This window comes from Heterocephalus glaber, unplaced genomic scaffold (assembly GCF_053883595.1).
Source record: "Heterocephalus glaber isolate CG9 unplaced genomic scaffold, H.glaber_assembly_v1.0 deba00001472, whole genome shotgun sequence".
NCBI classification, from domain to species: Eukaryota; Metazoa; Chordata; class Mammalia; order Rodentia; family Bathyergidae; genus Heterocephalus; species Heterocephalus glaber.
The window spans coordinates 62,777,205-62,791,606 of NW_028258315.1; the positions used below are offsets into that span (position 1 = coordinate 62,777,205).

Below are 14,402 nucleotides of genomic sequence, written 5' to 3' on the forward strand. Positions count from 1 at the left end.
AATTATTCTCATTAATGGACTAATCCGGTGATGAGAGCCCTCATGATCCAATTGCCTTCCAGAAACCCCAACCCTGAACACATGAGACTCCTGGGGGGACATTTGAGATCTTAAACCAGAACACTTGGTTAAGTCAATTATGTTTTATTCCCACCAAGGGCTGATTTCTACATAGACAGTGATATCATCTGCAAAATTAGACCACTGTTTTTCCCCTTTGCAACTTGTATGTCTATTTTTCTGCTTTCCTCATCCCAGCAAGAACTGCCAATACAATCCTGAAGCAGAGAGGAAAACCTGGTCTAGTTATGGTCTCTTATTGTTCAGTACAATGTTGACTGTGAGCTTGTCGTGGCTGCCTATTACTAAAGAAATTCTCTTCCAACCCTATTTTATGGTTTTTATATTGAATTTTGGTTAATGTTTTTTGACACATTTTGAGATCATACGCTTTTTCTTTAGTCTGATCATATGAGAATTATAATGATTGATTTTCAGATAATGAGTGCACTTCACGTTCCTTGGATGAAATCTGCTCATCTAGGATGTGTTAGAATTTTTGTGTATTAATGGATTTGTTTTGTTAATTTGTTAAAGAATTTTTTAGATGGGTCTAAAAGTGTAATTGCTCTCTATTTTTCTTTTTTTAAAGTTTAAATTAGCCATTTTTAGTGGCCTATGCCTGTAAGAAAGCTAAAGCAGGAAATTACCAGTTTAAGTCCAGCCTGGGCAACTTACATAGTTAGTGAGACCCTGTCTCACTAAAAAATACTTACGTACTAAAATGTGTTTGTTGGGGTGTGGGTTCAGTGTGAAGGCCCTAGGTTCAGTACTTCAAAAAAAAAATTTTTCTCAAATGTACTTTGATTTTTAAACAAATGACATTTTCAGAATGTATGAATTTTTTAGAACCTTTAGAATAAAGGAAGAAAATTTTAAATGAATTTAAGAAACCACTGAAATAGAGTACAGGATCTGAAGATTAAAATTTTCTTAAAAAGTTTAGTAAAAATCATTTTACTTTGACTATTTTGGTAAATTCAAGAAAATAACACATTTCAAATATTGATAAGCATATGTTCACTTTTTTGGCTTTATGCCAATTGTTAATAGAATAAAATGGACCAATTTCTGTAATACTTTTAAATTTTTCTTTGCAAATATTTTTGTCTCTTAAAAATTAAGGAAAATTACTAAGTTCAGATCTTTCACAGTTTAGACTACTTGACATACTGTAATAAAGTGGATCAACTACTTGAACAAGGTCATAGCCTTTTATAGTTCTAATAATAAAGGAAACTTGTTAGCTTCAGAGTTTCACATTTTTCTGCAAGTTAAACAATGTCAATTTGTCTCTCTTTGCTTCATGACAGGTACAAAAATTATGCAATAAAAACCACTTCAGTAGAAGCCTTATCCTTTCCAACCCTTAATAAATGAAATTCATGTTTTTTACATATTAGAGAAAAACCTTACCCAGCTTATCAGTTTGTTGTGATATTTCTATACCTAACACTAACATTTGTTTTCTAAATTAACAAATATTGTTTAGAAATTAGCAAACATCTGAGCAAATAAAATTAATTTGAAGTCACAAAAGTTTTCATGGAAAACAGACAAAAAAGACAAAAAAAGACAAAAAAGACAAAGCTCCTGTTCACGATCGTTTACACTAGACGCAGAGCCTGGCTCTGCAGGTGCATCTTGGCTAGTGGCAGAATCCAGGTTGCTGTTGTCCACAGGAGCTTCTTCATTTACTTCTGTTGTTGCTCTGGCTTGGGTTCCAGGAGTCTCATGTGTAGGAACCCTGCTTTCTTTTCTTCTCAACAACACTCTTAGGAACCAACTTCTTCATATCCCAGAAACAGGCCCAGAGCTCTTTCATCTCAAAGTGGTGGCATCATATTATGACACTCACTGCACTGCTCCTCCATGATGTTCAATGGCATGTGGGAATCCAGGCTTGATGGGAGTGAATATACCCTCCACAGCTCAGACTAGCAGCGCAAGCCATCTAGCAGTCACAAATCCTCAGCCTGCCCTAGCCACTTGGTTTTTATGTGATACAGACCTCATGAAATGAGTTATATTTTCTCCTCTTCTGTTTCCTAAAAGAAGTTATATAGGTTATTTGGTAGAATTCATGAGTGAAACCATCTGAGCTTCAATCTTTTTTAGGGGAGGAAGCTTTTTTTTTTTATTAAACTGATTTGCTCCTTTTAATTTATATAGGACTTTTCAGGTTATTTCTCTTCCCTTAGTTTTGGTAATTTGAACATTTTAAAGAGCTCTTCTCTTTAATTGCATAGCTGAATTTATTGGCATAAAATTATTCATCTAGCTTTTGATTTTATTTTTTTTCTGTTTCTCTTTTCAAATTCATTGGCTTGATTCATCTTTTTCATGTCTTTCTGTTTGGGGGGAATATTTATTCAGCTGTGTTTTGTTTTTTTACTTCTAAAGTGGAAACTTAGGTTGCTGATTTTAGATTTTTCCTATTTTGTAATATAAGCATGTGATGATATGATTTTCTTCGAAACAGCTTTAGCAATAATAAATTTTGACATGTTGCACTCTCTTCAAGATATGTATTTATTGCGTAAGGGATTGGTTTAATTCTGTGTTCTGTTCTTTTTTGAAAGGCTTTGTGTTCCTTCCTTTATTCATTCATTCATTCACTTATCTTCTGTGAGTTGAACCCAGGGCCTTCACATGTTATGCAAGCATTCTATAATTCAGCTATACTCCCAATCCTCAAAATATGTTAAAGTTTCTTTTCATACTTTTTGACCTGTGAATAATTTAGAAGTTAAATGAAGTAACACATATAAAACCATTATGACTTGGAACATAGTATATGGTCAAGACTTAGATTAAGGATGGCAAATTAATCTGGCAGAGAAAATTTCAAGTTCAGCCTATAGCATGGATACTGTTTACTGCTTTTAGTCAAATTGCTAGTGAAAATCAGGAGCAAAAATCCCATTTAAAAAGGTTTCAGTTTTGCCAGAAAGAAAGAACCTGTGTTAAGTATGATAGTGGATACCTATAATCCCAGTACTTGGGAGGCTGAGGCAGGAGGATGGCCAGGAGTTCAAGGCCAGCCTAGACTACAAAGCAAGACCCTGTCTCAAAATAAAACAAAATGCCTTTGAAGATAGAGCAGAAGAGTTGGGTGGCTGAAAGAATTAGCATTAAATACTTTGGCTCAGAACAATAGGAAACATTGCTTGAGTGCATGTCAGGAATTTGCAAGACCCCATCCTTTATGAGCTCAAGGGGGAAAAGATCTAAGACTTTGTTTTGAAATGAGAGCCCCAGGGTACCCTGCTTTAGAAAGGCCACCTAGGGAATTGGTTCACCAGGATTCAGTTCACAGTGCTAAGTCATCCATATACTTAGAAGTCCCTGCTGCAGCAATTCAAGGGAGGCCTAGCTATTGCTTGAGACAGTGGCAGACCTTGGTGTCTTTCCTGTGGTGCTGCTTTCATAGGCGTGTATCATGTAAGAGTTGTAGGGTCAGGGAGGTTTCAGAAAAGGGCTTCCAGGCAATGTGCCTCTGAGAAGACAGTGTGTAAAGCTCTGAAAGTGAAGCGAAAAGTGCAGTGGAGATCCCAGAAAGTTAGAAAAGCCAGGAACGTGGAATTTCTGAGGAAGCCACAAGCAATGAGCAAAGCCAACCTAAAAGACAAGCCATGAGGGCTACCATCACCAGCAATGCCTTAAGGACAAGGCAACCCAAGCCCTTTAAAGTTCATATCTTGCCACATCTTGCCCTAGACCAGCATCTTGGAACTACAGCATGTAATGTCGGCCCTGCTGGGTTTCAGTCTTGCTTTGATCCCATTGGTTTTATTCGCCTATTCCTTCCTTTTGGAATATGAATATTTATCTTATGCCATTATATATCAATAGTATTTAACTTCTTTTTGATTTTACAGGGGCTTATAACTAAGAGATTCCTTTGACTCTCAGAATTTGGACTTGGACTTTTCAGCACTGCTGAAAATGTTAAGATTTTGACAACTCTTAAAAATGAACTACATACATTTTGCATTAAAAAAATGCACATGAGCCTTTTGGGGTCCACAGGTGGAATGTTATGGTTTATATGTAAATACCCTGCAATAGTCTCATGTACTGATAGATGAGGCTGAACAGCTGGCTTGCTGGTAGGAGGTGGGGCCTGGTCAGAACAGATGAGTCACTGGGGATGTGATTTGGATGGGTATATCTCCCTTCCCAGATCCTTTTTTTACTCTGCTTTCTATCCTGCATGCCATGAGCATCATTCTTCTGCCGTGCTGTTCTGCCTTGGAGCCAGCTGACTTTGGATTGAAATATAAAACAAAATATACCTCTCCTTTTTTAAATTATAGGTGTTGGGTGTTTTGTCCCAGTAGTAGGTTAGTGACTATGACATATGGTTTATAACTGATGGTCTTGTTATTGTCTATAATTTTTCATTTTATGTCAAAATTGAGATTGATATGAAGGGAAAAAAATTTATGGGAATCCAAATAACATAAAATTCGAAGAGGTAAACATGAGCTTTATCTGTGCTACTTTCTTCATTGATTTAGTGTAGTATATTATTCAATTGAAAGACCTGCCCCAATCTACCCACTTAATTTATGAATCTGAAGCTATCTCTTCAGAATTACCACTGGGATTCTGAGCATGATTGTACACTTACAAGTGCTTTGCGAAGAGAATGAGATGGTAAGGTTTGCTGAGATGTTCAGGAAGTATTATCAGTAGGTCAGGACTCAGCATGGTGTCTTATGGCTTCCTGACCCAGATACATGATCAAGGAAGTACAATTGACTCAGACTGCCTTCCCTGGTTCCTTTAACATCTCCTTGGGAACTTTATTGATCCTCTGCTTTCTTTGTCTTAAACAGGTGGGCTCTGCATTGCTCAGTCAGTGAGAATTCCCCAAGAGCGCAAAGACAAGACCATTGACTTTGACAGAATTATCAAACAGCTCCTGGACACTCCCAATTCCAGGGCCATCGTGATTTTTGCCAACGAGGAAGATATAAAGTAAGGATCATTGGTGAAATTTGTTCATATGCATGTTGCAGATTTAAGAGACAGAAAGATTGAGAAGCAGCCAAAAAAAGGAAAAATAAAGTATAATATAAGATCTATAATCATATATGGCAATGTCTGTATCTGCTTTCTATCCCAACACAGGTAGTTATAGTTAAAACCAGAAATAGCAGCATGTTGTGGTCATGTATAGAAAAATAACTGTGTTCAGGCTGGGGATTTAGCTCAGTGGCATGGCGCCTTCCTCACAAATATAAGGTCCTGAGTTCTCCTGGGGTGTTCTAGAGGGGGAAAAAAAAGAAAATAAGTGTATTCAATTATTGATTTTTAAAAAAACACTGTTAAAAAGGCTAGTTTATTAATAAAATATCCAAATATAGCAGATTTTAAACAAAGAATGATTCTTCTTACCGTAAAAGAAGATAGCATTATCATTCTGGCTTTACTGCCAATGCTTTGTATGTGGTATGTTCAAAACAAAACTCATCATAACTCTACATTCTTCAATCACTTTTCCATTTTCCTGCCTTACCTGGATCTCACTTGAACTAAAATATCTGCTTGTAATCTGATTTTCCCTTCTTTCCTAGTTTCTTGCATTTGTAACCAAGCCAAGTAAAGCCAAGCTTTGAAAGGTTCCTAGAAAATGAGCCCTGCTTCCCTTGCTAGCCACTACCAATCAGATCCAAAACCTTTGTTTTTGACTTTTTATAGTAAATGATTGTTATACAATACCAGATTAAAATGTAAAAGGAAAAAGAAAACTTCAAAATTCTCCTTTCTAGATGTACTGGCTCATTGCTAGTCTCTACATTCTTTATTTGTGGTTATTCTCTAGATAGATAGATAGATAGATAGATAGATAGATAGGATGTAATTTTAAAATATAAATAATTATATCATCTATATTTATACATCTGTATATCTAGATCTAGATAGATCTATATAGATGTATAGATTAGATATAGACATAGATGTATCACCTTGTTGCTAGTCTTTTTTTTTTTTTTTTGGCAGTATCGGGGATGAAACCCAGGGACATTCTACAACTTTGCTTCATTTCCAGTGCTTTTCATTTTATTTTTTCAAACAGAATCTCACTTTATTGCACAGACTGTGTCTTAAACTTGCAATCTTCCTGCCTCAGCCTCCTGAGTAGCTGGGATTACAGACATACCTGGACCTTGCTTTTCTTTTCTTAGCATTTTATCACAGAGTATACTGAATATCACTACCTTTAGATCTAGTCAATCTTTTTAATAGCCATGCAGAATTTCATTTTATATATGTACTATAATTTATCTAACTGTCTTCTTGTTGATTGACATTAAAGTGAGATTACGGACTTTTGCAATTATGACTAATACTGTAATAAATTTCATATCCCACAAATCTTTATGCACAAGGATAAATACATATGCAATCTGAGTTATAGTGTATTATACAATGTGTAAATATATATTAATGTAACATAAATGTGCAATATATAAATGTATTATTTTATGTTTATTAGCATTTATAAGATGAATTCCTAGAAAATCCTAAAATAAAGATGTGTCATGTTTAACAAATGTGAATGCTGTCCCACAGAGACATGGCAGTTTGCTCTTCACCGATATGGAAGAGCTATGTTTCAAATTTGTCTCTCGTAGTTCAAAATCATATATCACTGAATTTGAAGGTGTATGAATTGTACTGAGTAAAATTGAAGGGTGCAGGGCATTTTACTTCTTACCTGGGTTTTTGGGTGTCATTGTCATCAGCCTTCTACTCTTGTGTGTCTCTCTATTCCTTGTATTCTACACACCGAGTCCATCCGTCTTCCCAGCTTAAGGCTCTGATCACAGTTGGAGGTGGCACTACTATTGAATGGAGACATATTGAACAGGTACCTGAGACTAGTTTGCTACTTAGATGAGCACTGTCTTGTCTTGGACAGTTTCCTTCCAGTGACTCCCAAATTCTTTGGGTGTCATGTCTCCCTTCAATAAAATGAAAATCCTTTTCAGGTTAGGAAGATCTGGCCTGTGTTATCTTTCTAGTATTATTTCTTTCTGAATGACCTCAATTATTCACACCACAAGGAGAGGGGTTATTTGTATTTTCTTTCTTCCAGATCTTAGTGCCTTCTCTTCCTCCTACTTGGAATGTTTTTGTCCCTACTTCATCATCCCAGAGATGGAAAGGGGATAATGAAGTGAGGAAGGAAAATCTCTAGTGTTGCTTTGTCAGAGAAGGTTTCTCCGAACAGCATAGCTTTGGGAAATTAATTCTTCCTGGTAATTCAATCTCTTAGTTTATATCAGTGGTGTAATTTTATATTGTTGGATAACTAATTAGTGTCAGTATTCTCCATTAGTTTATAAGCATCATTAGGGAAGAGATGATGCCTCATTTGACTTATTTTTGTATCCTTAATATTCATCCTAAATCAAAATAGATTCTCAAAAAATGACATCGAATAAAAGAAAGAAATGCCCGGTCTAATGCTCTGTACTTAATGACTTAAGTGCAAGCTTTTCTTTCTGAACTTCATAATGATTTAAAATTTAGTCCCACTTTAGACCTGACTTAGAATCACCCAACTGTCCACACAAAGTGCACGACTCTAATCTTCCAGCATGCTCCAATACCATGGCCTGTGTTTTGTGTCTGTTGAAGTTGAATCTGTTCTCCAAGGTCTGTTTCCCATATGCCCTTCTCTGGGATGGGTTATTGATCACTGCTAAGTATATATTATTTCTATCTTTAGAAGTGATGATTTTGTTCCTCTTAGGATATATTTTTCTTCACTTTCTGTTTTACTTATATTTAACTGTATTTTCATGTTACTCTTGTCTTTGTGTTCCAATTATTCTCAATGCCACTAATATCCTTCTTAATCATCTCAAATTCTTGTATCTATTTTACACATTTACTAAATGTAAAATAGACTAATATTTACCCTTATGTTTATATTTAATATATATCATGTAAAAGATATACTGCAGATAGTTCTGGTTACTTATTGGTTATGATACTTTTAACCTACATATAGTGTCTACTTTTAATTTTACAAGTACAGTGTATATAATGAATAATACTCATGTGTTGGGATGTGTATGTTAAATATTATTATATTTTGTGATTATGGTAGTAGTAGAAATAAATACTTTTTGAGCTATTAAAGTCATGTGTATATATGCTTCTTCTAAACATGATCTTAAAAGCAAAGGGGTCTGAAGAGTAAACATGTTCCCTAATGTAAATTCTTTTCTCACAAGATTTACAATGTAGATGAACAACTTTGAGATTTCTTAGAATATTGACTTCAAATACTTTGTCAAAAAATAACAGTGAGAAAATATCAATATTTAGATTTTTGAACTAAGCTAAGTGATAAATCAGTCATGGGTATTGACAATTGGGATTTTAGACAAGAGAAAAATATTTTTCTGAGATGCTCACTTTCAGAACACATAACACATGTCCACTGTAAACCCATTGGAAAATGAAGACAGTTTTTGTTTTTGTACTTGTTTCTTAATAAAAGGATCTCTAAATTTTTACATTGTTACTAATTTCCTAGAAAAATTAAAAATTAGAATAATCTCAAACAATAAATTTTAAATTATCTCCTATAAATCCTGCAGATGCAACACTCAGAAATAATCACAAATAAAATATTGATTTAATATTTACAATAACCTTTATATAAAACAGCGATCACATTGAACTTTATATGTAACTTTTTACAGTTCTCATCATAGATTAATTATTCATTCCCTAAATATTTTAAATGAGTTTGTCATATTAATTTTAATAAAAACATGCACCTAGTACTCTAAATTAACGTATGTTTTTGTGTTTGCCTTTAATCTTTCCTTTCACTGGCACTTCACTACATTTTCCACCCTCTTCCAGCATCATCAACACTTTCTAATCTTGTTAATAACAAATTGCTTAGTATCTATTTTCTATGCTCTAATATAATCCTGTCTTTTAACTATGTATGTAGACGTAGAGCTACAGACAATTATTGGCCAGTTGTCAATACATAAGAATTTTTTTTTAAACTTTTATTTGAATTTTCTATTTTAATAACACCTTGTAAAGATCAAACTAAATATATTTTTATTGCTCTCTAATTCATCCTGTGGGTATGCTAACATTTGTTTAACTGTTTTCTTATTGCTCTAGATTAAGATGTCAATAAATAATTTTGATATTATTTTATTTTCTTTGAGTAAATTAGAAGTTGTTTTGGGCTGGGGATTTAGCTCAGTGGTTCTGCTGCCTGCCTTGCAAGTGCAAGGACCCGAGTTCAATCCCCAGTACCAAAAAAAGAAAAAAAAAGAAGTTGTATCTCTAAGTCCAGAGCATAGATATATGATTCTGTTTTATATTTATAAAAATATATATTTAAATTATGATTCATATAATTTTATGCAAAGCATTAGTTTCTTGTTTTATCCTTTTGTACTCTGCTTTTGATCATTTTGAGTATGTTGTTATTTAAACTACTAAACCTTTGTTCTTAGTCTTATTTGTGAAATATGTAGACATTGCAATTTTGGAATTATTAATACCAAATCTTTTCTATTTTTCTTATGTGACGTAGAATTTACATCACTCAGATCTACTCTTCTCCCAATATCCTACTACCAGATTTTTACTTTATAGAAATCAATATTTATGTTATTACGGTTATGTAAACATCGAGTACTACAATATCGTTTTTCTTTTTGTATGATTTAATTAATTTTTTTGAAATATTTTTGTATTTTCTGGGAGTTTTTACTTCCATAATTATCTTTAATATTCTGTTGATACAGGTCTATCACTTTTTCTCACATGTTTACATATAAAATAATCTGAAATTTCTTATTTTTCTTGGATACATCCCTGCTGAAATCGCCATGACACTCTTTTTTTTGGTACCTGGGATCGAACTTGGGTCTTTGAGCTTACAGAGCAGGCGATGAAACCACTGAGCTAAATTCCCAGCCCCATGACATTCTTTTAATTTGGACCAATTTATATCATATTAAGAATACACACAAACACACACTTCTTTTTTCTTGGATTCTAAGTGATTTTTATTCTTGGTCTATTTTCCATATTACTAGAGCACATAACCTAATAAATTTTTAAAAATGGTAGATCAGAAAAAAATTTTTTGTATGCTTAATGCCTAAAATTTTCTTGTTCTGACTCCATATTTAGTTAATAAGTAAGTGTTAAGATGTTACAAATATTCATTTTGAAATGTATTATCCCTTGCAGAAAAATGCTATATGGCAAATAGTGGTGCTGACTAATAATTAAGGGGACTATTAATTTGTGAGGAGTATGAGATTCTAGTATAGCATGGAAAAATCTATAAGACCAATTCGATAAATACATGAATTTTTTTATCAAGATTCTTCATGTGTTAAAAACAACTTTTAGAATTTAAAATTATTTTTTCTCAGATATTTGCAGTTATTGCATCATTGCTCTGTCATTCTTAATCTATTTATTCATTTATTGCTCTTGAAAGAATGACTTTTTGTTTCATATTTCTCTACACGTATCTTATTTTTGCGTAAAGAGCCATTACAGCATCCTCATTATACGCAAAGATCTTACTTTTTTTTTTCTTTAATTCCTTTATTGGTACATTTTAGGTATACAACACAATTACATTTCTCATTGGGAACTTGTACCTTTACATGATGCATCTTGGTTCTTATTTTTACCCCATTCCTAACCCTCCCTTCACCTCCTCCACCCTTCCCTATTTACAAAGACTTTATTTCCATTTTTTCCATTTCTCATCATTTTTCCTTTTCCTTCTTTCCTTTCCCCTGCACCTCCCACTACCCCTACCCCTTTGGCCCTTTTCTTCCTATTTTGCATTATCAGTTATTCATTCTAATTACTGGTACATTTTAGGTATAAAATATAATGACATTCATTGTTGGAAATTTGCACATTTACATAATCTCTTGCTTTCCATCTTTCACCCTTGCCCAGCCCTCCTTTCAACCCCTCCATTCCTCCCTATTTACAAAGATTTTGTTCCTGTTTTTCCATTTTCTCATATTCTGTAACCTTCTTTCCTTTCCCCTACCCCTCCCACTTTCTTCCCCTTTGCCCCTTTTCTTCCTATTTCACATTACCTATCATACATTTTAGTCCCCATTTAAACTTCCAGTTTCTCACACCACAGAAACTATTTGGTATTTATACATGTGTGTCCTATTTATTTCACTTAAGAGTATTGCCTCAATGTGCATCCATTTAGCTATAAATGTCTCCAATTTCTCATTTTTTATAGCTGAGTAGTAGTCCATTTTATAAAAAATCCCCACATGTTCTTGATCCAGTCTCCAGTTGATGGGCATTTGGGCTGTTTCCAAGTTTTAGCAATCACAAACTCTACTACTATGAACATAGGAGCACATATATCACTGTGGTATGATTCTTTTAATTCTTTGGGGAAGATCCCCAGCAGTGGAATAGCGGGGTCAAATGGGACTGCAACTCCTAGTTCTTTGAGGTATCTCCATACTGATTTCCACAGTGCTTGCACCAGTCTACACTCCCACCAGCAGTGGAGCAGTGTTCCTCTTTCCCCACAGCCCTGCCAGCATTTGTTATTGGTTGATTTCATGATAGCAGCCATTCTTTCTGGAGTGAGGTAGAATCTCAGCATTGTTTTCATTTGCATCTCTCGAATGACCAGTGATGGTGAACATTTTTTGATGTATTTATGTACTATTTCTACTTCCTTGTCTGTGAAATGTTTGTTCATTTCCAATGCCCATTTTTGGATTGGGTCTTTAAATTTGAGAGGTCTGATCTTTTTAAGTTCTTTATAGATTTGAGATAGTAGACCTTTGTCTGAGGAAAAGCAGGTGAAGATTATTTCCCACATTGTGGGTTGTCTCTTCACACTGCTGGTGGTTTCTCTTGCTGTGCAGAAGCTTTTTAATAAGAAAAGATCCCACTTGTTGGTTGTTTGTGTTAGTTCATGGGCAACTGAGGTTTTGTTCATAAAATCTTTTCCTACACCAATGTCTTCAAGAGTTCTACCTAACCTCTATTCTAGTTGGTTCAGCATTTCTCTTTTAATATTTAGATCTTTAATCCATTTTGATTTTAGTTTAATGCATGGTGAGAGATATAGGTCTAGTTTTAATCTTTGGCAAGTGGAAGCCCAATTTTTCCAGCACCTTTTATTAAAGAGGCAATCTTTCCTCCAGTAAGGGTGTTTGGCTCCTTCATCGAAGATAAGATGGCTGAGTGTGCCTGGCGTTGTTTCTGCATCTTCTAATCTGTTCCACTGGTCCTCAGATCTGTTTCTTTGCCAGTACCATACTGTTTTTATCACCATAGCTTTGTAGTATAGTTGCAGGTTGGGGATTGTGATACCCTCTACCATGTCTCTGTTACCTAGAATTGCTTTTGCTATTCTGGATCTCCTCTTGTTCCAAATGAATTTTTGGATTGTTTTCTCAAGGTCCATGAAGTATGCTGCTGGGATCTCAATTGGAATTGCCTTGAATCTATATAGCAGTTTTGGCAGTATGGCCATTTTCACTATATTAATCCTTCCTACCCAGGAGCAGGGGATGTCTGTCTATTTTCTGATATCATCTTCAATCTCTCTTTTCAGAGTGCTATAGTTTTCAGAGAAGAGGTCCTTGATTTCTTTCATTAGGTTGATTCCTAGGTGTTTCAGTTTTTTGGATACTATTGTGAAAGGAATTATTTTCCGTATTTCTCTCTCAGTGAGTCTGTCATTTGTATAGAGGAAAGCTATTGATTTTTGTGTGTTGACCTTGTAACCAGCTACTTGACTGAATTTGGTTATTAAGTCTAGAAGACTTTTGGTGGAGTTCTTGGGGTCTTCTATATAGAGTATCATGTCATCTGCAAATAATGACAATTTGATTTCTTCTTTTCCTATCTTTATTCTTTTTATTTCCTTCTATTGTCTAATTGGCGTGGCTAGTGTTTCCAAAACTATATTGAAGAAGAGTGGTGGTAGTGGACATCCTTGTCTTGTTCCTGATTTGAGTGTGAAGGATTTCAGTTTTTGACCATTTCGTATGATATTGGCTGTTGGTTTTTCCTAGATGGCTTTAATCAGTTTGAGGTAGAGACCATCTATTCCAATTTTTTGTAGGGCTTTTATCATAAATGTGTGTTGGATTTTGTCAAATGCTTTTTCTGCATCCATGGAGATAATCACATGGTTGTTGTCCTTGGCTTTATTGATATATAGTGTATTACATTGATTGATTTGCATATGTTGAATGATCCCTGCATCTCTGGGATGAATCCCACTTGATCAGGGTTTATGATCTTCTTGATGATCTTCTGCATTCTGTTTGCCAGTATCTTATTAAGGATTTTTGCATCTATGTTCTTTAGTGAGATTGGCCTATAGTTCTCCTTTTCAGTTGGGTCTTTCTGTGCTTTGGGGATCAGGGTGATGCTTGCTTCCAGGAATGAATTTGGGAGTATTGCTTCCCTTTCAATTTCATTGAAGAGGTTAAACAGTAGTGGCAATAGTTCCTCTAAATGTCTTGTAGAATTCAGCAGTGAAGCCATCAGAGCCTGGGCTTTTCTTAGTTGATAAGTTTTAATTACATTTTCAATTTCATTGATTGATATTAAGTTGTTTAGAATTTTTAGGTCTTCTCCATTCAACTTTGGTAATTCATATGTATCTAGGAATCTGTCCATTTCTTCTGTTTTGTCCATCTTATTGGTGTAGTGGTTCTGGAAGTAGGTATTGATGATCCTCTGGATTTCTGCTGGGTCTGTTGTCATTTCACCCTTTTCATTCCTAATTGCATGGATTTGGGCCTTTTCTTTCCTTTTTCTGATAAAGTTGGCTAAGGGTTTGTCAATTTTCTTGATTCATTTGAAGAACCAACTTTTGGCTTCATTGATTTTTTGTATCATTCTCTTAGTCTCCATTGCATTGATTTCTCCTCTGATCTTTATAATTTCCTCCCTTGTATGAACTTTGGGTTTGTCCTGCTCTTCTTTTTCTAGAAGCTTGAGGTTCAGCATCAGGTTGTTTAATTGGGCTCATTCTGTTTTCCTAATATGCATATTCACTGCTATGAATTTCCCTCATAAGACTGCTTTCATTGCGTCCCATAGATTCTGATATGTTGTATTGTCATTGTCATTTAATTGAAGGAACTGTCTGATTTCTTCTTTAATTTCCTCTGTGACCCATTGGTTATTCAGAAGTGTGTTGTTCAATTTCCATGTGTTTATGAAATTTTTTGAGTTTCTTTTGCTATTGATCTCCAATTTCATTGCACTATGGTCTGATAATATAGAGGGGATAACTTCAATTC

The 14,402-nt window shown here is 34.5% G+C and overlaps 1 protein-coding gene across 5 annotated transcripts in view; it reads left to right on the plus strand.

Moving 5' to 3' along the window:
* The window catches only part of Grm7 (glutamate metabotropic receptor 7), a 996,496-nt gene that overhangs the window by 492,469 nt on the left and 489,625 nt on the right, over positions 1-14,402 (plus strand). For all 5 annotated transcript variants that reach the window (XR_015439508.1, XM_087182048.1, XM_087182049.1 and 2 more), the window contains exon 3: positions 4,905-5,046. Coding sequence is in view for 4 of the 5 variants with exons in the window: in XM_087182048.1 (XP_087038174.1) it covers positions 4,905-5,046 (142 nt within the window). In the remaining variant the exon portion in view is untranslated. The remainder of the gene's footprint in view (positions 1-4,904; positions 5,047-14,402) is intronic.